Consider the following 27489-nt stretch of genomic DNA (forward strand, 5'->3'; position numbering starts at 1 on the left):
GCCTGGGCCTGTCAAAGGCTTGAGGGGAATGAGCGACCATGGCATTGGTGGCAGTGAGGCAGTGGAGGAGCATGACCACCAGTGGCCGGTGCTCTGTTTGGCAGCAGATGGAATCTAGCTCCTGAAGGGGCCGCACGGCCCCTTTGGGAGCTAAATGAAGGCTGGCACTGCGTTTGCAGCTAGGCAGTGGCGGAGCGTAGCCAGCGGCGGCCAGTGTGCGGCGGCGGCCCCGCTCATTCCACCCCCTGCTTCTGACATCAGACACAGGGTTAGCCATGCCTCCATGTCTGATGTCAGACACATGGGGCTGGGGGCATGGTCTGGCTCCCGAATGGAGCCGCAAGCCTCCGTTCAGCAGCAGATGGAATCTAGCTCCTGAAGGGACTGCACAGTCCCTTCGGGAGCTAAATGAAGTCTGATGCTGCATTTGCAGGGCAGCCAGGAGCGGCTCTTCCCTGGGAAGAGCCACTCCTGGGCGCCTTTGTTTAGCTCCCGAAGGGGCTGCGTGGCCCCTGCAGGAGCTACCTAGGCTGGCGCTGCATTTGCAGCGTGGCCTAGAGCAGCTCTTCCCTGCCTTTAACTCTCAAATGGGGTCATGCGGCCCCCGCTTGGGAGCTAAACCAGCACCCCCACATCTGACGTCAGACGCGGGGGGGCGTGTCGGGGCTGCAAGACGCAGCCCCTGATTAGGCACGGCATGGGTTCTTTGAACCCGTTGGCCCAATGGTGGCTCCACCCCTGCAGCGAGGAAGGACCCAGTCAATCACTGCTGCTGCTGCTCCTGTGGGGCGGAGCAGGAGCAGGGCTTGGGTGAAGGTGGGGAGATCTCTGGGATAGGGGCTACAGCTTAGCCAATAGATGCCAGCAATGCTGCAATCACAACCAAGAGGGGTGAACAGGATGGAAACAACCAGATGGAGGAGGAGGAGCAGAAGTGTGGCTCAGGTGAGGGTGGAGAAATTTCTGAGGTGAGTGGGGCTGTGACAAAATCTGCCAAATGATGACACTATGCCCTATACTTAGATGCCACTTAAATTTAGCCACATTTGCAGAGCATTTTATTTCTAGCAGCTATATGGCATTCTTTTTGTATTTTAGGAAAAGAATGCAAAATATGACAAATATTTAATTGTGATCAAGAATTCCCAAGGTTTTTTTTGTGCAATTTTTTAAGAGAAGAAAAATTACTGGTCAAAACTTACGAGTATGCACTGATTTGCTAGCTCAAATGTGATAATATGCTCCAATTCTCAGGATTTAATGGCTGCATTGAGAGAAATTAGGTCAGTGGAAGTAAAATTAGCAGAATCCTTCATCCCTGAAGTCCACTGAATGAAGACACTAACTCTACTCTCAAGCATACAGTATACGCATTGTAGCCTGTAGCACAAAAAGCCAATTGGCACAGCAGCAAAAAACACACCCAGTAATGAACCAGCATATCTTCTGTAGACTTGTTTGGTAACCAAAGAGTAAACCTAACTCACTGAAAGATTATTCCATATGCCCGGCTAGGTGGCAGATATGCATTGACAAATCCATTGCAGTCTTCTGCAATCCACTTTCTCAATACAGTTAGTACCTCAGAACTCTGACCTGGACTATTTATGTCTTGCAGTTTTTACAGACGCATACTACAGAATACAGCTTTAGAGGTTGTTTGGTTTTCTAAAGATAAAACTTAACTGAGCATGTTAAGATAATGATCAGATAATGAAATCACTAACACTGGTTTTGATCATATACGTTTGTGATGAATGTTTCACTCAACGGGATACAAAACAGATCCTCAAAGACTTATCAGAAAGAGACACCGGTCTTAGACAGTACTGAGGAAGCGTCCTCACACTCTACACTTGCCCATTGCAAACACGCCTCTTTCTCTGTTGCCCTGCTCCTCCACACTAAACCTCTCCCTCGAGCTCTGAAAATACAAATCATCCCGTTTAAAAATACAATTCTCATTTTGCACAGAGGTCATTCTCTCCCCCGCCCCTTCCCATAAGGTCTTTCAGTATAGGTTTGACTATCTGGTGATTTATGTGTGTATTTGTGTCTGTGTACGCAAGTGGGTATGTTTTGTAACCTTCTAGGCTGACGTAGAAAAAGCACCAATGTGGGGGTCCCCCCGCTTCTTTTTTTCCGTGCAACATTTTTGCATTTGGAGGTGGGGACGAGACCGAGACAAAAGCGCGAGCGGCTGGCTCACGGTGTTATTTTCAACCCTGGTTCCAACACCCTGCCCGTCTCTGTGATGTCAGTTACAATATGACTACACATTGCCGAGCTTGTTTAACAGTCTGCGAGCCAGAGAGACTTAGGCAGCGTCTCCACCTTAACTCTGGCCCCTCTGGCTCTCCATTGGGCAATTACGTAAATGTCAGCAGCCTTCCCTCGTCTCCTCCTCCTCCCGCTTTGCCTAGTTATGCAATACCCAGCGCATGCATCTACTGTACCACAGAGAGAGAGAGAGAGCTCAACGGGGCGGGGGAAGTGTGTCGGGGCGGGGGAAGGAGAGGAGGGGGAAGGGGTTCAATTCAAGTCTGATCCTGCCCTTGTCACTTCCCTCCTAGAGGCATCTATTGGCTGCTCTCCTAAAAGCGCTGAGCTCTGATTGGGGCCGCGCATCCGCCACTCATAGCAAAGGCTGGCATGAGGATTGTACGTTGTGAGGAGTGTACAGTATTGACCTACTAACACAGATCTCTCTTCGGCGGCGGCAGCAGCGGCGGCGGCGGCGGCTTCTAGCAGCAAGAACTGAAGACCCATTCTCTGCTCTGCCTGGCGTATTCACTCCCTCGCTTTTCTAACACGGGACGTGCTTTGGGCTGCTGGGAGGAGGCAGCGCTCCCATTGACAAGGGATTTTAAAAGGGTCTCCCCTTCAGTCTTCACAGCTACTCACGTCCCTGAGCACTTTGCATCTCTCGGCCCCGTTTCAAAGTAATCGGTTTCGGACGGAAGAAGGCAGATGCTAAAAGGATCTTCTGGGAAGACACTCACCCTGTCCCATTCAATCGGAGGCAATTGCCAAGGTATATAACCTTCCGTGGAAGTATGCGTTGTAGTGCGTTTATTTTGGTAACCCTTGTTTTCTTCTCCTCATCTTGTTCCGTTTGAACATTTATATCCGTGTATTTTTCCTACTTAGCTAGAGCTATACGTGTGCCTGACATCTATCTATCTATCTATCTATCTATCTATCTATCTATCTAATCTGGTAACTTCTGAAACCCTTTGGTACATCAACAGTGGGACTCGCCACCTTAAGGTGATTGCTTTGATTGCAGCGCCCCTCTGAACCTCTCGTAGACTCGGAGCGGCGACTGGTGTTGCTGCTGCCGGCCGCTTGTTTGAGGCTCTTGGCTCTACATTGTTGTTGCATAATATGTCTCCTTGTTTGAGGGACGCGGATGTTTTGGAGCAGAAAAGAGACAGGGGAGGTTTGATTCCAACACTGAGCAACCCTGCTAGGGCAGAGAGAAGGGCGCGCGTGTTAAAGTGGTAAAGAAGGAGAGGTAAAGAAGGAGATGAATAAGAGAGAGCTGGCATTTTGTGTTATCATGGAGGTGGGGGGGGTGTCATTGGCTGAATGCATTCTTGGTGGTTGATGAGGAAGGGATTAGAATTAGAAAAATGTCTGTTGGCAGGTTGCGTACATTTTACAAGAGTTCTTTTAAAAACACACGACCACACTGCTCCCCTCTCCGAATGTCTAAATAGCCAGAGGGGAGGCTGGTGGGACGTGTTCTTTCATATATTGCATAATCCTATCCGTCCACTATGAATCATTGGCGAGCGTTAAAATACGATGTGAGCGTGCAATGCTTTGGTAATTTTGGTGCAGCGTTAGGGAATTCGGACACTAATTTTTTTACATCTGTTCTAAAAATCCCAGAAAACGTGGTTTTTAAAAGTCGAATGATTGACTGAACATGGGTTTCTGATCGCAAGATTCCATTTTTATTCCTTCCTTACATGACGTTCCTGGATCCCACTTTTAAACTATAAAAAGAATATACGTAACAGTCGTCTCATTCTTCCAGGATTTTGTATGGTGGTTGTTCTCAACCCCCACCCCCCGCCCCGTTTATATTAATTAGCCTGTGCCTTTTGCTCACTATGGTAAACTGGTTTTCAGGCATTGCGTTTCCTGATCATTCCTGGAAATGTTGCATTATGTAACCACATAATTAGCTGCAAGTCGGGCTAGGAAGCTAATTATGCGATTTTATAAATCTCGCCACCGAAAAAGAAGAAAATAAGAAAGAAAGAACCCCCCCCCCCAAAAAAAATCCCGAGGGGGGGGGAAACACCCCTACAGCAATCTCGGCCTTAAAAACGTCAGTCAGTCTAACAGATTTCCAAAGTCGTTCTTCTCTCTGCCCCCACCCCTCAATAAAAGTAGATCGCTGTGTAAGTGGGGAAGCAGTTCGGCTTGTTGAATGCGTGCCATGTCCCTTAAAATGAAAATTGCGCACGTCTATATTTAGCCCTATCACATTTGAGCAATTGTGGCTTCATGGGCTATTTCTGGTCTTTTCTCCAGAGCTGTGCAAATAGACGTTCAAGGACATTTGCTTGCGTTTTGAACTCCACGCCTTCGGAGACGTTTTGATAAAGCTGGTATTTTTAGGAAGGCATTTCGCTCAGACATCAAGTGGTTTGATAGGTGTCGGCTTTCATATATGAATCCCCTTTCGCTCTGTCTCTCGCTTTCCCTCCACAAGACCCTTAAGGAGATTGTTAAGGCATTTCGGGAAAAGTAAGAGCGCCTCTCTTCTCATCGCTCTTGCAAATTGTAATAAAGTTGGACTAAGGCGCGACGACGGGGAAAGAAAGTATTCTTGTATGTTATGATCTGTGTACCATTTTAATTCAACCAACCCTCTAGATCAGTATTACATTTCAAATGGCCATAATTCTAACGTGTGATCATAACATATGTGCTCGCGCAATATCTCCCCCTCCACATTTTTCCTCCACTTGTGCAACAATTAAACCCATATTGCCATCCCAAGGATCCCGAAGGGTGGGAAACCGAACTTGATCCGGAGTCACTTCAAAAATCCGGTTAGAAGGGGGAAAGCGGGGGCATATAATTTGATCCAATTCCAATATGTGTCGTCCCCCCCACCGTCGCCTAACTCGGGGCATGAGAGAGTAATAAAACTCTTTCCGAAATGTATGGAATCAACCTGCCTAGCAATTAATGAATAAATGCAGACTGGGGCGCGGGTGTGTGAAGAAGAGCCGTGAGGGGATAACGAACTCCTTAGATTTGTAGGGAGCGCAGTTCTTTCTCGGGGCAACGGTGGCTTGCGCTGTGTTGATGGAGGGCGCTCGGGGTGGGGTCGTCTGTGTGCGAGTGTGTGTGTGAGAGAGAGAGGGTGTGTGTGTGGGGGGGGGGTAGGTGTGAGAACGGCTTGCACGAGTCTGAAGCTCGCCGAGCCTTAGGCGGTGGTTGTTATGACTGGGAAAGGAGCGCGCTGGAAGAGGCTGCTGAGCTTCACATTCCTTTGTTCTGTGGAGAGAAGACAAGGCAGGCAGCAGTTCTTCAGTGGGGCGGGGAAGGGAGAGAGAGAGAGGGAGGCAAGGTTGGCTTGAGCAGGGTAGGCAAGAGGAGTAAATAAGGCAAGATAACAGTTGTTTTGTACTGACAGGGAGCGAGAGCAGAACAAGCTGGCCAGAGGGAGGGATGCGGCTCCAGTCACGTAGTGTGTGTACTCGCTGTTCAACACGGGGACGAGGAGAGGGCGGGCGGAGAGCTCCTCGCTCTCTCCCTCCGCCTTCCTCTCTGCCCTCTTTGGCTTGGGAATGGAACTGTGTCGAGCCAGTCAGGCAGCTCTCACGTTCCCTCGTGAGCCAACCAGAAGGACCCTGCCTTTGTGCCTCGCTTTGGCCGCCTGGAATGCTGCTGCCTCTCCTTTCAGTAGAGTTGGTTGGCGCGAGGACTTGTCTCACCCTTCAGTGCCCTGCTCTTGCGTGCCTTTACTTTTCACGCTGGCCAAGGGTGTTGCTGTTGGTTTTTTAAATAATGATGATGATGATGATGTAAACTGTATGGAACGGAAGGCCGAAAATGCCCAGTGCTGGACTGTGTATAAAGGTCTATTTTTGCTCCTCACGCAGCAGCTCAGTTGCTTCTTAAGCAGAATAAAAAAAAATGAAAAAAAAAATGTCCAGTTTGCTCTCTCTTCCCTCCTAGGCTCAAGCCTTTCCTCAAATGTTTCATATACTTGAGACTTGTTGTTAACCAACTTGTGTTGGCTTAATGTCAGTGGAGGGGTGTTAATTCCTGTAAGAAATGATTTCTTGAGGTGACATAGCTTAACCTGTAGGGGGTTAGAAATGACAGGTGTGGTATGAGACTCATAGACGTTCCTAGATCCCACCAGCGTTGAGGGGATAATCTGGCATTTCCAGAACGGAAAGGATTTAACGGTGCTACCAATGATGTTATTAGTTCTATAATTTCCAGGCACCCACCCACCCTTGCAGTGACTATAAAAGTGGTATTTTTATACTGGCAAATTGGTATTCCACTGGTGTGAATTGCTGCTAGCAAAATGTGCTTTATCAGAGTAAATAGCACATGTCTATGCATGTTTACTCAGAAGTAAGTCCCCCTGTGTTGAGTAGAACTTGCACCCAGAGATAAGTCTGCAGCTTAAGCATGAGAGCAGTTGTTAGCCATAGTAGTAATAGCCATGGCCGAAGCAAGAGTATTTCCATGACTTAAACATGACCACATTTGACTGGTGGAAAGAGAGTAATGCTGGTGGTAAATACTTACACAGCTAACCATAACTAATGATCTCCAACCAATGTTATTTCACAGGTGGTATTATCTCTTGTAGCCCCAAAGTAGTTATTGCCACAGGTGAAAGGAAAAAATAACTATTCAGAGGCAGTTTACGTAGCTAATGATAAAAATCCCACCACCACTAAGACATTTTATTTTGCATTCTTTTATTTTTCCCCTCAGGCATTTAAAAAAGTGGGGGCGGGGGGTTGCCTATTTTTTTCCTTACAAACCTCCATGATTTTGTTGGAGGAATTATTGACAACTTTCATTTTTATGAATTCCCTGATTTTGCTGAAATGAAGACATGCTGATAACCTTGTAAAGAAATATAGAAAGTCTAACTTAAAACACTTTGCCAGTGACGTCTCTGAGCTGATCCACAGCCCACTGAAACTGAGTAAGCAGCTTCACTGCTGACTTAATTGTACTAGTGCCAACCTCGGCAGCAATTCTGAGTCAGGCACCCAAATAATGACATGGAAACACATGCTAATATGTTGCTATTTAAAAGCATAGGATAACATCCAAAATTGTCTTTAGTTTAAAACAGGAGTGCTTACTCCAGGTTAGGAGTACTTACTCTAGTAGTAACCACACCTATTCCAAACTAAGGACAATGTTACTCAGACATTTTAGCTGAGCCTTTAGGGCTATTTTCACCTTGAAAACTTTAGGAATCATAAGAGCAAAAACCTAATGTTCTCATTGTCACATGAAGTCCTATTTACATGTTATGTTTTTAACATGTACATGAAAATATTTCCCATGTACAACTTACTATAATTTGTGAAATTTGATAATCGTGTTTGAAACATGTGCCATACAAGTATAGTCACCAGGGAACTGAGAAACCTGTTGATTAATAATGTTTGAGTAGCTCTTAGAAAAGCAGCAAATCTCCATCATTTGAATGGAGCTTTCCAGGCTAAGGCTGATCTGGTTTGCCACAACCAAGTTTAGAGGCAAGATTTGTGATGACATATTAGCACTTCTCCTCCATCACCACACTGGTTGGGAATAGTCAGTGACAGACTCTCATCTCCATTTATTGTTGTCCTTAGATTTTATTGCTGTAAGCTGCTCTGGAAATTTCCAAGGGATATACCTTTTCAAAAAATAATACAAATACATAAATACAAACAATTCTTGCATTGTCTGAGATAATAGAGCCCTTTGATCATGCTGCTTTCTTCCGGTTTGCCTCACTTCGGTTCTTGTCTATTGCTCTTCTGCTTGCCTGAACATATTCTATCACATTCTCAGCTTTTTGAACCCATTGTTCTCTCAGTAAGAATTTCCAATAATACAGATGTTCTCTTTGGCTGTCTGCTTGTGTATTGCACCTGCTTGTCTGGAGTGGTCTCTACTCTCCAGGCATCTAACATTTAAATGGCCTCTTATAGTGCTATGATTTCACACATTTTCCAGTATTTACAGCCTGACTGTATAAACGTAAAAACAAGTTTAGGGAACATACCTTAAATCTTCCCTTCATTTCTAGTTGCTTTGCACCATTAAAAAAAAAAAAGATTTGCAAATGCCCCATTTATTTTCTCCCCGAAGTTCATCACAAGATAGCAAAATACTGAATAGCAGTACATAAATGTTGTTAATAATAATAATAATAATAATAATTTTGTTATTAATAAATAATATTATTAATATTATTATTATATTATTAATATAATAATAATAATAATAATAACAGCAACAACATTGACAATAAAATTCAGCCATCCCAGGTCCTTGGGAAGGACTCGATGTCTGGATAAAACAAACCAGTCAATAACACCTGTCTGACTGTGTAAATAAATAAATAAATAATAATAATTTCAGCGTCAAAGCCACACAAGAATCTAGCTTTGATTCAGTTTCTGTGCCCAGGAACATATATTTCCTAGAAAGTAATGAAGGGCCTTACTGAGGAATGTTCTTATTACTAAACTCTACAATAAAACTTCTATGCATATTACTTGTATGATCTTCTGGGAAGATCATACAAGTAATGGACAGCGGGTTCCCACTGAGCAAATATCTGATAAAGTACATTTTACATGGTCTTCACACATAACAGCATATAGTGATATACATCTGCCGCCCTTCCGCTCCCACTAGTGTGCAGTAACTTTTTTCCTGGGGAAAATGCTATTTGTGCAGCTTTAAAGATAGTTTCTTCTCTTCTCATATAACTGTGTGGAAGCACACTAATTATTTATTACTATCGTACTAGCTGACATGTTTGCAATGGTGGTGGTAAGGACACAACTCAGTGCATCCGATAACTGATTAAATGGCTATAGTTACTCTAGTTTACTTGGCCAGCTGAACCATTTAATATATTTGTTGAACTTCTAAGAGAGTGCATGGTTTATATGCACATATTAGTCCATATGCCACTATAGGCATGACTGGTTCACCAACGAGGTATGGTGGGTTAGCTGCCTCCTAGACAGAGGGTTGGTCGGCTGTCTGCTTGCAGTGGTGGTGTCCCTGTTGACAATGAGCAATGATGATGACAGGTGCTACCATTTTTGATCCCCTCCAAGTAGGAGGAGATTGGGAGGTGGAGATATGGGAATGGCTTTATGGAGTTCTCTGCATACCATAGATGGATGCCCTCAAACTGCGAAGTGCTGTAATGTAGTGGCACACCATAAGGACAAATCATAATCCAGTTAAATTAAAAATGCTTGGATTTTGAATCCATTGCATTTGTTGTGGAAATAATGAAATCAGAGTTAAGCCATGTCTAGGGTGCATCTGGATACTTAATGGATGAATTCAATCAACTGGTGTTCATGCTAACAGTAGCATTCTAGTATACCATTTAATGTTCCTTGAACCATGTTACAATTTATACATTCAATATGCATTTATATGAATGATGAGCACCATTGTGTTCTGAGGATTTGTTGAGTATTCTTATCCATTGTAGCTGGAATTGTGTAACTGTGCAATACATTTAATTATGATAATATTTAGGCATGCGGAGTGCTCTGCATGCCATAGATGGCAAAATTGGGGGCTGGGCTACTGTGTTCTCTATGGGTAGGGAGATGGGGAAGAGGAGCTTCAAACAGAAGCTCTTTTAAATTGAATTAACCTTGCATAATGAGAGAATCGTGAACAAGCTTTTGTAAATGCTTTTCTCTGACTTTACAAAGAGCTATCAGGGATTGTCTAGGAAGCCTGTATCAAGAATTTATCTCAGATTTCAGCCATAAGGGATGTTCTTAAGCACTCCTGTGTTACTTTCCTTTGAGCCCAGAAGCACACAGAAGTTCATTGGGCAATAATAAATAGGACTCCAATTTTATACATAAAACATGTAGGACATAGAACAACTTTATACTATGAACAATAATTCCCATACAAAACACTATTTAATTGGTTGTGGTAGCTTAATTCTCTGGCTCTGGTTATTGTTTTGTTATTGGAGCTAACTTACAACTCCGACTTTCCCATGTTTATATAAACAGTTGCAAGATCAAAATATATCTGGACCCAGTTCTGCTTCTGCTTCTGCCCGAAGTTCTTCTACATCCCTGTCTTCATAGCCACACTTTGGCCATTCAGTCCTGATTACATGTACTGTTCTATCTCTTTGGTTCAGCATATTGCTTAACCTGGCTTTCTGGCATCTCCATTTGTGCCCCAACTTTTTTTATCTTTTTAATGACTGATCACTGGTTGCTGTGTTCCTGTTTGCACTCATAATTATGAGTTCTTCTCCTGCAAAGTTACTCAGTCCCCATGCTAGTTCCTTTCAAGAATGTTGTGGTTTTATCTCATTCATTCCCCCTCCATCATTCCTTAAGATAAGTGTGTTTCTATTTGATTACACAGGTGTATAGTTATAACTTTGATGCCAAGGTTTAAATAAAATAACCAGAAAACATTATTTATAACTTCTTGCAGAGCACTCATTATGCACAGTGCTTTGCAATGTTTACTTCATTTCATTTTCATGAACATCAGGTTTCCGTTTGTGTGCCTGTGTGTGTGTGAAACTAAGGATAGGAAATATGATAGGGTAGGATAGGTTAGGTTACGATCTGCCCAAGGCCAGGCCACTATGACTGTGGTGGGAGTGGGGGAGGGAACCTGATCCCAGCTTTGAGGCCAACCCTCCATCCACAGACTTGCTGTGACCTTAGGAATCAGATCCTTTGTGCTTCCAGATATATGAATATGGCAAGAATTTATATACTGTTTTTCAATCAAAGTTCCCAAAGCGGGTTTACATGCAGAAATTAATTAATTAATTAAATGGCTGCCTGTCCCCAAAGGGCTCACAGTCTAAAAAAGAAACATAAGAAAGACACCAACAACAGCCCCGGGAGGGATGTTGTGCTGAGGTTGGATAGGGCCAGTTGCTCTCCCCCTGCTAAATAAAGAGAATCATCACTTTTAAAAGATGCCTTTTTTCTCAGTTAGCAGGGGTTAAATATATGGATATATTAATACACACAATTGTGTTTCTTTGGATATTAGTGTATTTATAGCTTTCACAGTCATTGTCCTTTCCTTTCAGTGTTTAATTACCATCTATTTTTAGCCTTCTTTATGTGTCAAGTAATTGTTGGCTAGTTTTCATACTTTTCTGTTTTTTGGATTTTCCCTTATGATTTCAAATTTCTGTTGAAACTTTATTTTTTAAGGAAATTGTTTGATTGTGGTTAAAAGGCTTTTTAGTCTATCCATAGGGAGTGTGAGCTTACTCAGGCTTCTTGTAGTTTATCTTTTCCAGTGAAGGAAAGCAGTGTTAGCAATGTGTGTATGGTCTATCAATCACTGCTATGCTTTTATCTTGAAACAAGACAGACACCTTTAACTTATTTTAAGATGGGCTTAATTTGCTAAAGGTTGAGTAAACTTCATGTATGTAATTACCTCCTTTTTCCAGATGCCTGCCTTGTTGATTATCAGTAGGAGCTGCAGTTATTATAACATCACTATGATGCAATAACCTGAACAATAAATAAAATGCTTTGTTTTAGGGTTATTTCATATTGTTAAGCAACATATATGACTCAACAGCTCAACAGATTCTTAGATGACCTTGCTGTGGTTGTTCTAGTCTTTTCTGAGAAACAAATTCTGAAGCTGAGAAGGTACAGCTTACAGGCAGACTTCAAATTATTTTAAATCAATTGTGTTTTCAGTTTGCACCTCAGATGGTAGAAACATTTCAAGTGAAATAGTCTCAACATCAATTAACACTGGCGGCAAGTTGTATCAAAAAGCACTGCAGAAAACCTTTGTTCATTTTTTTGAATTTGCCATAATTTGTTAGCAACCAGTACTACATTGTCTGATATCTCACCTCCCACCCCCAAACACACACTAAATAGCACTGGTGTTTGTCTTTGCCCAAATTAGTGTTACAGTAATGCTCGGGAAGGCTATTATGTCACAGACTTTTGCTCTGGAAAAAATAGTACTTTTTAGTCTATTACTGCTGGGAGTAGATATTAGTATATATGTGTGTGTGTGTGTGTGTGTGTGTGTGTGTGTGTGTGTGTGTGTATAACACGCATGCTTAGAAATAATTTTACTTTTAAAATATTTTGTTACTGGAAGTTCATAGTAATTAAAACCTGAGTTCATTTTTGCTTAATTAAATGTTTTTCAGATTCCAGTCCAAACTGCCTAGGGCTGATAATTTTTAGGAAACTTGGACACTATAGAGATAACATTGTGCTCATTTATGTTTGTCCCACCATGGTCTGTGAGTAAACCAGTTTTGCACATTTGAGTAGGGTTTCAAGCTATACCTTGGAAAAGCTGAAGCAAGCCCCCAAAGCATGACTAACACTGCTGCAATTGACATGCATCACTTTTGCGCAAGTGGTGTGGGTGTAAATGTCCACATATGCACTCATAGTGCTTGGGGGCGGAGGGAAGGGGGGAGTACAATGTTATCCAAAGGAGTGAAGTTGACTAAGCCAGAAGCTGCTTGCTACCTGGTCCAGTTAATTTCACATCCCTCTTGCATTTAGTGAGATTATGGAAAACAGCTGCAATTATGAAAATAGCTCAAACAGAATTTTCCATTCACAGGAAAATCCTCCCTTGTCCATAGTGCTCTATAAATACTACCAAACACTGCTAGAGTTAATGCCTCAGCAATGGTAAATGCTTCTAGAAATAATAGTCTCTACACAGTGGCTGACATCCTTGCTAATGCAGCACTGGTGCTTCTGAAAAGCTCATCTTCACTGCTGTCTCAATGGTGAGGGCAAACTGACAATCTCCCCTTCCACAGGAAGTGTTTTGTGCCATACAAAAATATGGTGCTGGAGGCTGCACAGCAGTTAGGGATACATTTCCTTATACGTGTTGTGAAAACCTTTATTCTTTTACCCCTGCTATTGAACACAACCTAATTTTATGGGGACTTTTTAAGGTTACATGAGGCTCTTGTCAGATGCTTACCAGCTCACAGTTGGTCTCACAATAAGCCATAGAGTTAACTACTGAGAAGTGGATGATGTGATCCATAATTCTGATTGATCTCATTTCAGTTCCAGATGGACTTCACTCAGAACCAACACTGGATAACCAAATTTGGTAACAGAATTACCGTATTCAGTTTTCATAGGTGAGCCAACTGGATTACCTGAACAATTGTAGAGCTGGCAGCTGTATTTTTAATAGCTAACAACCAAAAGGGACTTATATAGGTACTACAAACTTTCGGGGGGGGGGGGAGGGAGACTGAGATTGCAAGTTCTGCATGATCTAATGAAATATGTAGACCTAATTAAGTCAAGGTCTGCTTAAATCAAAAATATGATGCACAAGTCCAGTTATAGCTGTTCTGTTTACATAAATGTAAATATGCAAAAGAAAGAAGGTAGGTCTTCAGCTTTGTAAAGTGTCACTGAACTCATTATGCTTATTTGTGTGCATACCATTTAACAGTGGATACCATCATTCAAGTGTTGCTTCCACGTAAGAACCATGTGCATTTGGAACTGAGATCAGTGGGTGATGGACTGAACTAAATGTGGCCTTTGAGTGGATGGAAATGCATTAAGATTAATCCAGCAGTTGCCATTTAAAGTCATTTAAAGGATAATAGGAAGTTTGCGGATCAGCTTTAGAATTCCACTGTTCTTTCCTTTTCTCTAGAAAGTAGAAATCACTAGAAAAGAAGCTTTTATTTTCTAAAAATGCCAGAACTCTTGCATTTTCATGTCCGTTGACTGCAAAATATAATAAACAACATAGGGAAATGAAATCAGAAAAGTATTCTTTTTTAAAAACAACAACAATAATAATAATTATAATTATTATTACAATTCATATCCTGCCTTTCCACTTCAAAGAGTTCAAGGAGACTTACAAGGCTGAATGCAATACATCCAAAAGATGCCAGCAGAATAAAAGCAACAGATGTTCAGGCAGTCAGAAAGCTTGAGGAGCAACTCCTCACTTAAATTTTGCAGGAGAGAGTAAAGATACGCTTGTGAGGGAGAGAAAATATGTTTTGGGGATTGAAGGTATGGATTATTAGGCTTGGCGTGGTGGTCAGAAAAATGAGGGGGAACTCCGCAAATATGGGGCGGGGGGATCTGTACTACACTCCTGCACAGCGACCAAACCATTTGTGTGGATGGGTGAGCATGTGAGCATTCAGGATGATTACTGATCACTTGTCCTACTGAGTTCTTTGAAACTACACCAGTGTAAGTCATGCAAGAATTGCTTTCTAAGAACTGATACTAAATTTAAAAAATCACTGATCACTACTAAGCTTAATAGCTAAGCTTTAGGAAGAGGACCTCTCACACACTCTCTCTCACACACACTTTCTCTCTCACACACACACACACACTCTCTCTCTCTCTCTCTCTCTCTCTCTCTCTCCCCCCTAGGCACTCTATTAACAGCTATGATTTTTATAGATCAAATATTGCATACTTATTTTGGAAATGAATTAGAACGTTAAATTAAGACTCCCCATATATGAGGGGAAAAGTCACATGAAGGTCCACTAATCTTAGCTGTGATCCCTTTAACCAATTGCTATTTCTGGAACACATTTAAATGCTGTCTAAAGAATAATTTAAACATGTCATATGTGTAACTTCACCTTGGAGATGCATGGCTGTACATCAATTAGTTAACTTGTCATTATTTGCACAGACAGTAACTGTACTACTCATAATGATGGAATTGTATCATCTTCTGAACCATACAGTTTAATAATATAGAAGTACTGCATCTATACCAGGCAGCAGCAATATAGGAAGATGCTGAATGGCATCATCTCATACTGTGCAGGAGATGGCAATGGTAAACCCCTCCTGTATTCTACCAAAGACAACCAAAAGGCTCTGTGGTCGCCAGGAGTCGACACTGACTCGATGGCACACTTTACCTTTACTAAAGAACTGCATGTACCTTCAGTCATTTGTACTTATACAATTGAAGACAGTGTTCCCTGACAATGTGATCATCTTATAATCATATTTAATAGATTTTTCTCCCAAGGTTCCCTCTTTATTTTATTTTTCAGAGCTGTCTGGAAAATGTTTCTCGCAAATTCATTACTATGCAAGAAAATTACATCACAGTTCTCGCAAATTACACTGGCCTACAATTTAATTACAGGTTGATTCTGTCATTGTTGAACAATTCAGATAGCTATTGACTTACGAAAGGGTGTGTCCTTAGCAGCACAGAACTGAGCTAATAGACAGTCTTAATGTCAGAATTAATATCCAAAACTTGATTCACTCAGTAGCCTCTGTGTTGTAATGATCTGCTATTTTTGCCACAGAAAGTCCAAACTCTAGAATTTAAACTGCATTGACTTTACTAACCTGTTATGTAAAACAGAGCTTGTCTTGTTAATAGCTACTTGTGTCTCTGTTCCAACTTCTGCCTCCAGCTGCATGGGACATCCATATTAGGAATGAGAAATCTATCCTTTAGACACATGTTTTTGCTGAGTGTGCAGCCTTGCTACCAAAGCATTATACTCAGGGTTTTTAAAATCTGCCGAATTAGGAATGGGAATATTTCTCCTGCTATCTGAAATGTAAGGAAATCAAGTTAACTACTATTTCTTATTTACATAGGCCACATTTGGACATCACATGAAACTGGAGTTACATGTGGCTGGGGTTCATGTAACTGTGTGTATGAATGCGTGAAACTGCAGTTTGGATCCTAACTCAAACCGAGGGTTCACTCACCAAACTCCAGTTGGAACCCTTGGTTTGAATTGAGTTTTGCTGCTTAGGTCTCTGGTTTGTGGCTGCTTCCATTATATCTGAATGCAGAACTGGAGGCAGCCTTCCCTGGAACTGGAGTTGAGGGAAGGAAGCTCCTCCTCCTGTCCATCCTGATTGGCTGCTGTAGCTGTCCACCAATCAAAGCCTAGAGGCCAGCTCCCCCTCCTTTCTGCAGTTCCGCAGACTGCAAAGAGGAGGCCAGTGCTTACATCTAAATTCAGACAGGTAAGCGTGTGCGGGTGGGGAAGAACAGAACTGGGGTTCCCGGTTCTGTGTTATGTCTGAATTCGGCCACAGTCTTTTTAGTTAGTAGAATTCCTTAGACTTTTTTTTGTGTTCATTTTAATAGCCCGGTGGTGATCATAGTTTCATTTTACAGATAGGTAAGTCAGCTGAGATGTAGGCTGCTTTCAGACTTAACGGCAAACCACAGGTCCAACGGACCCACCGTTTGCCTGAATTCCCCTGGAGCGCTCCCAGAGGATCATCCTTTGCAGTCTTGGAGACTGCAAAAGGGGGACTAACTGGCTGTCCAGGCTTCTTTCAGTGCAAGAAGGACAGCTGTGACAGCCAATTGTGTTTGAGAGGGGGAGAAGCTTACTCCCTTTAACTCTGGTTTGTGCAAGTTACACAAACCTGACAACTTGCTGGAGGCAATGGACCCTCGGTTGGGTGAGTGTAACTCACTACAAACCGAGGACTCATTCTGAGGTTTGGGATCTGAAATTGGAACCACGTTTGGATCTAGGAACTGTGGTTCCAATCATTCGGACATCACGGGGTGAACCTGAGGTGAGTTTGCCTCAGTTTTCTCATGACATCTGAAGGTGGCTATAGTGATTTGCACAACCCAAACTTGGATTTGTGTTTGGGGCCAGTAGTCAAAACAGCTAACAACATTGTGTCATTTCAATCAGCCTATATGTTTAATGTTCTGAATAATACTCTTCACTTTCCCCCCCTTTTTAAAAATTTTAAAAAGTAACCAAAGTTGATAGTATTGGATATCAGTTCACAAATATTCTTGCCAGGAATTCTGCTGTGTGCAGAGAGGTTAAGGATGGCATTTTAAGCATTCGGAAAAAACTTGTTTATGGATTAGGCAACAAAGGCCTTAACTAGACTTTGCTATGACATTTCATAATAGCAACTGACATACTGTACAAGAAAACATCAGCCTAGTAATACTACATTTGCACTGTTTGTATAAGTGCAAAATTTGTGCAAATTGTGTTACACAAAATTAAGCCCATTAGAAGTAATGTCCTTACTATTGTGTAACAGTGTCTAACTTTCAAAAATACAACACTACTAGGCTGATGTACTCTTGCACAGTATGTCAGCAAGTGCATTTAAGTACATACTTGTGCAAAATGTACAAGAGAGATAAACACTGATGTTTATTAAATTATGTTTCTGGTTCATGACTGGAAATTTGATTTTGCTCTTTTAAAATAAGTCATGACATACCATTATGATACTGTCCGCAAATATAAATAGAATTTTACAGGGGTCGCTTTTTAGGTCATTCTAAGAAAATGTTAACAATTCATCTTAGAAGGCTGAAGAACAATTGGAAAAATATTAGTTTTCTCCAATAGTGATATAGTCCAGTCAACTTAGTGTAAAGACAAAATAACTGAGTATATATGTATAAATAACCAGTTTCTACAATACTGTGCTAAGAATTTTGAAGAAAGTAAACATCAAAGATAAAAAGAAGATAAAAATATTTTATCACTTCTGCGTATTCCAAGCCAGAGCTGCCATTGGCAATGAACTCAGAGAGAAAATGGCCAAATACAAGGCTTAGTCCTGTAACCCTCTTTGTCCTTTAAACCTCTCATACAACTGGCAGAAGTTCAGTCCTACAACACTGGGAGCTTGGTAATTAAAGCATATGCATTTGTGATTAATTACCAAGAGTTTAATGAGCTCCTTTGACATTAAATGCAAGCGCTGATGTACCTAGAATTTAGTGTTTGTCCTGTCACAGTGAATGTTCCGTAAGCTTTACAGGAATGGGTAAAGACTGCAACATCAACTCTCTAGTATATGTAGGAAACCTTATTAGTACACAGGAATCTTATTTATGTATTTTTTATTTTTCTATGTAAACCACTTTGAGAACATTGGTTGAAGAGCAGTATATAAATATTCATAGTCGTAAGTATGTATAGATCAGGTTAGGTCTTTGCCAGTCATGATTTCTGATTCATTTTAGTGTAAATTGTATAAAATTATTTGATCCTGTTCACAATTGTTTCAATAGAATATGTCATAGCTCAGTGGCTGAGCACATACACAGGGACAGTCCCAGGTTCAATCTCTTGCATCCCCCAGGTAAAGCTGAGAAAGAGCCCTCTTTCCCAGACAGCTGCTTCTAGTCAGTGTCGACAATACTGAGCTACATGAATAATAGCCCGATTCAGTATGGAGTGGTTTCATATGTTCACAGCAGATACAGGGCTGGCCATCTAATTTGGCCTACAATGGCAGCAGGAAAAGCAAAAGAGACAATATTCAAAGCTGGGCTAATGATAAACTGCATCTCCATTATTTAAAATGTTTGATAAATAGATGGTAGGGACAGAATGCTTTGTGGTAATACATTGGAAAGTGAATGGCACAAGATAAAAGCCAATGCTGCCTGTAATCAAACCCTGGGTATGTGACTCACTGATTCTTCCCAGTGTAAAGCCAGTTTAGTGCTAGAAACTCCCAAGGCATTTGAAGCAGCCCCCACTTCATCTTTCTTATTTATTTATTTATTTATTTATTTATTTATTTATTTATTTATAGATTTATATACCGCCTTTCGCTAAAAATAACCCCAAGGTGGTTTACAAAAGTTAAAACACATAAAAACGAATTAAAAGTATTTAGGTAAAAATATATAAACAATCCGATATTAAAATATATAATATACAAAATACAAAAAACTCTACATGAATAAAAACACACAGAAGCAGCAATAAAACAATCATGTAAAGGCCTGGATAAAAAGCCAGGATTTAACCAGCTTTCTAAAAACAGTAACGGAGTCTGAGGAGCGAATGGCCACAGGGAGAGCATTCCAAAGCCTGGGGGCAGCAACAGAGAAGGCCCTGTCCTGAGTGCACAACAACCTAGCCTCCTTCACAGAGCAGAGCCCCCTCAGATGATCTCGTCAAGTGGGCAGAAACCCTTGGGAGCAGGCAGTCCCTCAAATATGGGTGGTCTTTCTCTTTGACACATCTATGCCTGACAGCCCTGCCTGCCTGTTGCAGCAGAATAAACATATCGGACAGGATTGTAAATCACACAGCAGTCCCTCAAACCAGATAGATTGGTGTAAGAAAGGCACCACACTAGTTGAGGATCCTCTTTACACCATTCCCAGCACCGACCTTTGGCAATGCTCCCTTCCCAATCCTAGAGTGGTACAGTCAGGCACGCAGATGAGGATTTAACCATGGACCTTGGGGATCAGATCCATGGCCTCCTCTGTCTGGGGGTACCTCCAAATGATCAGGGGGCCTCCCCAGAGCCCTGCCAATGTGTTACTGCCCTGTGCCCACCCCGTCGCTGCCCTGTGCCTGTCACTGCCCTGCAAATATTTGTCATCCTTACCGCCGGGGGTGTGTGGGGTTAGTGGCTGAGCGAAGCAGGCTTCCTCGGGTGGCGGCAGCAGCAGGCCGCAGATGCAGCAGCTGGTCGGCCTGTCAGCGGGGGTGCCTGCACAGTGAGTATCAAGAGTCACATGCGACACTCCTCACGGGCATCCAGACTCCTTCAGGTCCAGGCTCCTTTTTGCCCTAGGTGCGTCATTGCAGGCACCCACCCAAAGGTTTCAGGCAATTATCCTTTCCAGATGCTAAATTAAAAATAGGACTTACTGGTGCAAATCTGTGGGCAGGATAGTAAAATTAATCTAACAGGATAATGATGTGAAGAACTTTTAAAAGTTTTTTAAAGCACCAGATCTTTAAAGAATAACTAATGGAAGACAGTATTCAGTGTTGGTTTTAGACTAGTTTATGAGATAATTATTAAGCAATTCCAAAATTAATCATATGAGAATGTGCTAGATTTTGAAATGTAGTAGTATGATTCGTTTCAGTTCATAAGTTTGTGTAAATATTCCTGTTTTCCTGCAAAATTATACATTACAGCAAAGGTAAAAATAGCTTGTTTTTACTAAAGGCATTTTGTTATTATCATCAGATGGAATCTAGTTTCTTAACCAACGAGTAGTTCGGCGGGCACACATATCACATATAAATATTAACAGATGAGGGCTTTGTCTTTTCCATGTGGATAACTTTTGTCTTTCATTAAAACAAACATTTGAAGGCAGATATAGAGATTGTAGTCTTGCAGAGTTTGGGTGGAATTACCAAAAACATGTCACATACAAAACAGTATCCCCTTCAAAAGGCTCAATGTGAGAAACAAAACCACTGTAACTCTGTGGCTACATAAATATTAGGTTCCTATCAGAAAATTAATCCAGTTCTGACCTCAGTAATACTTTTCACACTGACACAGGAAATGGTACCTTCATCTACTATTTCCTTCATTTGCATCACTCTTTTTAAAGGTGTAAGGGATGTAGGGGTTTCAGAGCCTTTGACTTTGAAACAAAACATATACTATTTCTTCTAAATCTATTCCTATCTGAAAACCTGTGTGGAATATGGGTTTCTTTATTACCCTAATGTAATGCTTATGAAATTGTGTTCCCTTTCTAAATTACTTGTTCTGCATACTGTACTCATCTTTCCAACCTATTGGCTTCGTTGGACACACTGAGCCTGTTCTCACGTTTCTGCGGGGAACAAGCCCAAAAGTGATGACCTCCCTGCAGATGATCCTTGTGATGTCCCTGGGCTGGAAGATTGCCCACCCAGATGGACACCAGCTCCAGCCGGCAGCTCCAAGGGTTGGGGTGCTGGGATGCACTGCCCCACATCATCCCCTCCCTCAGAGCTCCAATAATGCACAGCATGAGTGTGCGGTGCATTATGGGGATCCCCCCTCCCCACCAGTCTGCTAGCCATTGCTGCTTGCAGCCACAGCTGCCAGACAATCCAGAAAATGGTGTTAAGGGAGCATTTGCTCCCTTAACCTTGTTTCCAAGGGTGGCTCCATAGGTAGGTTTGCTGCCATGGTGCCACCAGGATCAGTTGCAATCCCGGTGGTTGCAATGCACGTGTAAAACTGGGCTGGGCTCCCTCCTGATTTTGCACATGCGTGTTAATAGCCTCACCTACTTGGACCCTACATCCTATACATGCAATAGGCTTGTTCACACTATTGTTTGAATCTAGGTTTAATGTGGATTATCAACACTGACGTGATTTTGTGAACCCATGCCAAGGTGGTTTATGGCCTGAGATTTCCATCTTGGGATGGGCTCACACAATCATGCTAATGCTGATAATCCACATTAAACCTAGATTCAAATTATTGTATGATTGTAAACCTAACATCTCTAAATAACTCCAGATGCTATAGGAATGAAGTAATTTTGCATATCTATGGGATAAATTTTATAAGATGCTACACTAATGCTAACATTTTATTCAACTAATAACATCCATTCAGTTATTCATTTAATAGTTTAGGTGGCCATTCTGCATCTGTTGTGACCAGAGCAAAGTGTTGGGCAGTGTCACAGTTGGGTCATGGGCAGCTAGCTTAGAAGACACAGGACTGGAGGGCCTAGATTGGGAGGGCAAGGTAGACAAACCAAAGGTAAATCAGGATAGTCAGTCACAAGTCAGGACAAACCTGTAACCAAAGGTCAAGAACACACCAGAGGTCAAGCAGAGTAGACAAACAGGAAGGTGGGGACAAACTGGCAGCCAAAGGCCAGGAACACACCAGAGGTCAAGCCAAGCAGAGAATTGACAAGCAAGAACCAACATATCATAAGTAAGAAGACAAGGCTGGTTTCTGGCAGAAAGTTCTTATATTCTTGATGTATGGGAAGAGACCTGAAGACTGGTCTCATTGGGTGAGGCCTGACGTAGGCTGCTACAGTGCAGTGATTTGCCACAAGGACATATGGAACCTCAGCCTTGGCAGAATCTGACAGGCAGCTGCCCACAAAAAGCCATTGTAGCCTCCACACTGAGCACTTTGCATCTCAGAAGGCCCACCACTCTAAATGGGCTTCCATTTGCAGATCGTTTCCTGTTTTTAGTGGAAGCATTTTCTTCTATTTTAATCCGAATAGTACTTTAGGTATGAAAAACCTGAACGGTATTATAACAGCTCTCGTAATATGAAAATGATATCAGCAGATGTTGTTAGAGAATGAGAATATTATTTCACAGATTACTTAACAATATTTTGTGTTACAGAAAGTGAGCCAAGCTTAATTAATATATTACATTTCTATCCCTCGGGTATTAATTGCAAATTAGATTATTTATGTCCCATATGCTCTCTTACGTATCAGTAGGTGAAACTTCAGTAGGTGAAGAGGAGAACTGCCAAATTAGATGAAACAGAGCTTTTACAGTTGCCTTGCTATCAAATATATTAGTATTATGCATCAATTTAAATTTTTTAATTTTAATGTATTTTTATTTGTTGTGATTTTTATCTTTTTAAAATGAATTTTAAATGTTTTATGTTTTATATTTTGTTTTAATTCTGTACACTGCCTAGAGATTTCTATATTAGGCAGTATATAAATTCAATAAATAAATAAATATTTATTTGGATGTTGCTTTACATCCAACAGTCTACATCCAACCGTTCCTACATCCAAGTTAAGAGTTGCATGTGGAAAATAGCAGTTTTCAGTGATCCCCCCTTCCCTCTGCAGCTGAGTGTGCCATCTGAAAACATGCCCCCACCACAACCCTCAAGGGCATATTTTTGGGAGGAAGAGGTGGCTACAGACAGAACCTGAAAATCACCCTTCCCTTCTGTCCACATGTGGAAATGTTCCCTGTGTGCCACTCTTAGCTTGGATGTAGGTTTAGCTTGGATGTAGGCTATAGGCTTCTGGATCTATGAACCCAGGTTTCAAATAAAACTGAAATTTCATTAGGCAAACTTTGACAAGTTCCTAGCTCTTAACTTAATATTTTTATTTGAAAATGAAAATTGTTATACAATTTTTATACAGACATATCGTGAATTAGGACTTTACTTCAGACACTAGAAACCATTTGGAAGCAGTGCTGTTGTAATATCCCATAATTCCATCAGGATTTCATGGTTTTTTTTAAATGATGCTGCTGCAAGAAATTGGCTGATGCCTTCCTAGGAGTATCTTTGCTGATGCATCAAGTCCTAGAATTGGCTGTAAAAGTACTATGTAAATGATTAATAATATCTAACTTTCTAAAGATCTTTTAGAGTTCTGTGTATCTGTGAATGGTTACAGCAGTGTACAGCAATAAAGAGTAAAGTATAATTCTTTTTAAAGTCAACTTGGATGAGGGTGGTGGTGATGGTGATAATGATGTTGAACAGATGTGCTAGAGATTGGTTTGGATATCAGTCAGTCCCCAATCCACTCTGAATATAACTTTTAGCACTCATGAAAGGAGTAGGTTAATTCACTGAAAACTTCCAGAAAGAAAGGGCAGATATTAAAGCAGACTCAGAGGCAATAACTTTTCTAAAATGTACATTTATACAGCCAACAAGAGTAAACATTAAATTGAATAAAAGGTCCTGTGCAGGTATTCACAATAGCAGTACAATATATAATTCTATTGGCAACTTCCAAAATTTTCAATGCTTGAGCAGTCCTAGTCTTTAGATGCCAACACCAGTCATTATCCAAATGTCACTGTCCACAATAATGTCAGTGTCCAAATCTAAGCGTGAGCGGTAGTGATACAGTTCATCTTCATCCTTAAGGCAACATCCCAAGAAGAGAGAAAGTGAAAGCAAGCTCACCTGCAACAATTAACAAAATGCTTCTTACAGTGCATTCCACAGACATACACAAAAGCTGATTGGCTGACTTCCAGACTAATGCTGTACAAGTGCAAACATGTTGCACAAGTGCAAGGATGCTTTGTTAGCTAGTTTTGTTAAGCTGGGAGCAGGGGTGTAGCAATAATTGAGTGGATGAGTTCAAAGAACCCCCCACCCCCGCCCAGATCCACCACCGTCCCTATTTTCTTCATTATCTCTCTCACCCCAAGGGGCCGCCGGGGAGAGGGGTAAACATGGGCCTCCTCTCCCCTTGCTATGCCCGTGGTTGGGAGCTTGTGCTCCAGACTCGTGCCGCACTGGAATCCAGTGACTGGATGCAACAGGATATGCTTGTGTAACCTGTGGCATGTTTTGAAACCTTTTCCCTGGGGTGTAGCTATAATTGAGCAGATGAACTCAAAGAACCCTGGCCCCCCAGCTTCTGAGGGCCCCCCAGCTCCATCCTTCCCTATTTTCTTCAGTTTCTCCCTCACTCTGAGGGGCCGCTGGGGAGAGGGGTGAACACAGGCCCCCTCTCCCCTAGCTACGTCACTGCCTCTTCCTCAGTCCATATTTGTTGTAGGGGGAAATGCAACGCAACCTGCTGTCCATGTTGCATGACCACAAGAGACTGAACATTTTTGAGCATTCCCTCAACTATATAACCTTCTTCCACATGTGCACTTTTGTTATTTGCACTAATGCAGCATTACCCTGCTTTTCAGTTGTTATCCTGCCTCCCTTTTAATTTCCAGATATTTAGCTTACACAAACCAAGCTGTTCAGGGTAAACGCAATGACAACAATACATTTCAAGTAATTTCACCATACTAGGTCTACAGCTTCACCAACAACCACAGCAAAGAAAATAAAAAAACAAAGGAAGCCACCTAGGCAAAGAAAACCCCACTAAATACATGCAACTCCAGGGTGCTCCTTCCCTTCTGTAACTGCAGTCTGAAAGGGCCATATTCTGGAGCTGCACAAGCAACAAGCTCAGTGTAGTTCATGGTATACCTTTCTTCATCTACACATTAAAGTACTATATACCTATTTATCAGAATATGTCCAATAAGTTGAACTGTCTCTGTGATTTATGACTATGAGTATTCTTTTCTTAGGTTCTAGGGTTAATTGCTAAATATGTTTTTAAATGTTTTAAAATGGAAAATGGAAAAAATCAATAACTGAATAATTATTATTCTTTGTGTGCCACAGGTTATTTAGAAGATTGTGAACTGAATCTACTCAGAAGTAAATTTGATTGAGACAGCTTGATACTTGAAACTATGAAACAAACAGAAGAATGCTTATGGATTTAAAATTGTTGCATTTACTGAGTTGTTATGGTTCAAGAAGTCATAGAAGATTAACTTGTTCTGTTACTATTTGCATACCTCCTAAAAATTGCTTCTGATGCAGCTGAGAAAAATGCAGTCCATTAAAACAGAACAGGCACCTGCTGATACAAGTAGCAATGTGGACAAAATCATGGTACTTAATTCTGCATTAACAGATGACTTAGCTTCCAGTGAAGACATGCTACTCAATGAAGGAAATAGTGTGAAAAACAAATCTTCAGCATGCCGGAGAAAGCGGGAATTCATTCCTGATGAAAAGAAAGATGCTATGTATTGGGAAAAACGGCGGAAAAATAATGAAGCAGCCAAAAGGTCTCGTGAAAAGCGGCGACTGAACGACCTTGTGTTAGAGAACAAACTAATTGCACTGGGAGAAGAAAATGCCACTTTAAAAGCTGAATTACTTTCACTGAAGTTGAAATTTGGTTTAATTAGCTCTTCAGTATATGCCCAAGAGGTTCAGAAGCTCAGTAATGCAACAGCCATGTATTTTCAGGAGTATCAGAATGCCAAATCAACTATTAATTCTTTCATTGATGAACATGAACCAGCTATGGTGAGCAGTAGCTGTATATCTGTCATTAAGCACTCACCACAAAGCTCTTTATCTGATGTTTCTGAAGTGTCATCGGTGGAGCATACTCAAGCAAGCCCTAACCAAAGTAATTGCAGAAATCCTGACAGTAAGTTCCAAATCATCAAGCAGGAGCCTATGGAATTGGAAAACTATACACGAGATGCACGAGATGAAAGAGGCTCCTATACAACATCCATCTATCCAAATTACATGGGAAGCAATTTTAATGGCTACTCACATTCCCCTCCTCTGTTGCAAGTTAATAGATCCTCCAGTAACTCTCCAAGAACTTCAGAGGCTGATGATGGTGTAGTAGGAAAATCATCAGATGGAGAAGATGAGCAGCAAGTTCCTAAAGGTCCAATTCACTCCCCGGTTGAGCTCAAAAATACTCATGCTACAGTCAAGGTTCCAGAGGTGAGCTCTTCTGCATTGCCTCATAAGCTTAGAATTAAGGCCAAGGCCATGCAAATCAAAGTGGAAAGCTTGGATAATGAATTTGATGCTACCCAGAAACTATCATCACCAATTGATATGTCATCAAAAAGACATTTTGAGCTTGAAAAGCACAATGCACAAAATCTGGTACATACTTCTCACACTCCCTTCTCTGTTCAAGTAACTAATATCCAAGACTGGTCTCTGAAGCCAGAGCACTGGCACCATCAAAAAGAACTCACTGACAAAATTCAAAGTGGCTGTAAAACTGGAGTGGCTGATATTAAAGACAATTCCTACAAAGTGTCTGAGACAGAGAACTTGTATTTGAAGCAGGGGATAGCAAACTTGTCTGCAGAGGTTGCTACACTTAAAAGACTTATAACTACACAACACATCTCTGCTTCAGACTCTGGCTAAATTACTACTGAATAGATGCTTATTGTTTTAAAGGATCTCATTTGCAGTAGATTGATAAGTTTTGTATTATGCTGAATTTTCACTGGACTTGTGATGTCATTTCACTGTAATGTTCACATAATGTCGGATGGTTGGTGTCTTTTGTGCACAAATGAATATGAAGACTAGATTTCATGATCACTATGCCTTGTGTATAGTCGAGTAGCCTGTGCAAAGGCTGTATATAGTGAACATTATTTTTCTGTTCTGTTACTATAAAGTGTGAAGGTTGCCAGCTCCAATAAACAATTGGTGACAAACCCAGGATTGGTATGCTGTCAGTCAAGGGTGGTCCAAGACATTTTGCTGCCTGAGGCCAAGGATAATTGGATGCCCTGCCTCTCCCACCAGCGGCAGGTTGGGGAGGGCATGCTACTGAGGCAGCAGTACATGAACACTTTCAGATGATGCTACGAAGCCAGGCAGGGCATTCCTAGAGGGGAGGGGAGAGAAGAGGCATGCTCCAGTGGGGTGAGGAGGGGGAAATGAACAGCAGTCCTAGTGGAGTGAAGAAAGATGGTGGCAGTTGGTGGCCCATTGGGTGGCACCTGTGGTGAAAGGAGAGTGATGCTGTGCCCCTGTATGCTGAACCCCTCCTCATGCCTGAAATGACCACCTCACCCTACCTCGTTTAAGGGTTGCCCCCCCTGCTGTCAGTCCACTCCTATTA

The 27489-nt window shown here is 41.7% G+C and overlaps 1 protein-coding gene across 3 annotated transcripts; it reads left to right on the forward strand.

Moving 5' to 3' along the window:
* The first annotated feature begins 2642 nt into the window (after positions 1-2642).
* On the forward strand, positions 2643-27083 carry NFIL3 (nuclear factor, interleukin 3 regulated). Of its 3 annotated transcripts, XM_053301901.1 has the most exons (3): positions 2643-3034; positions 13335-13411; positions 25203-27083. In XM_053301901.1, the coding sequence occupies exon 3, from the start codon at positions 25401-25403 to the stop codon at positions 26778-26780; it is 1380 nt and encodes a 459-aa protein (XP_053157876.1). In that variant the 5' UTR covers positions 2643-3034; positions 13335-13411; positions 25203-25400; the 3' UTR covers positions 26781-27083. The 3 variants fall into 3 exon arrangements, with proteins under 3 accessions (XP_053157876.1, XP_053157875.1, XP_053157877.1); XM_053301900.1 differs by lacking the exon at positions 13335-13411; XM_053301902.1 differs by lacking the exons at positions 2643-3034; positions 13335-13411 and adding an exon at positions 3389-3517.
* The last annotated feature ends 406 nt before the right edge of the window (positions 27084-27489 follow it).

This window comes from Hemicordylus capensis, chromosome 2 (genome assembly GCF_027244095.1).
Source record: "Hemicordylus capensis ecotype Gifberg chromosome 2, rHemCap1.1.pri, whole genome shotgun sequence".
Classification (NCBI taxonomy): domain Eukaryota; kingdom Metazoa; phylum Chordata; class Lepidosauria; order Squamata; family Cordylidae; genus Hemicordylus; species Hemicordylus capensis.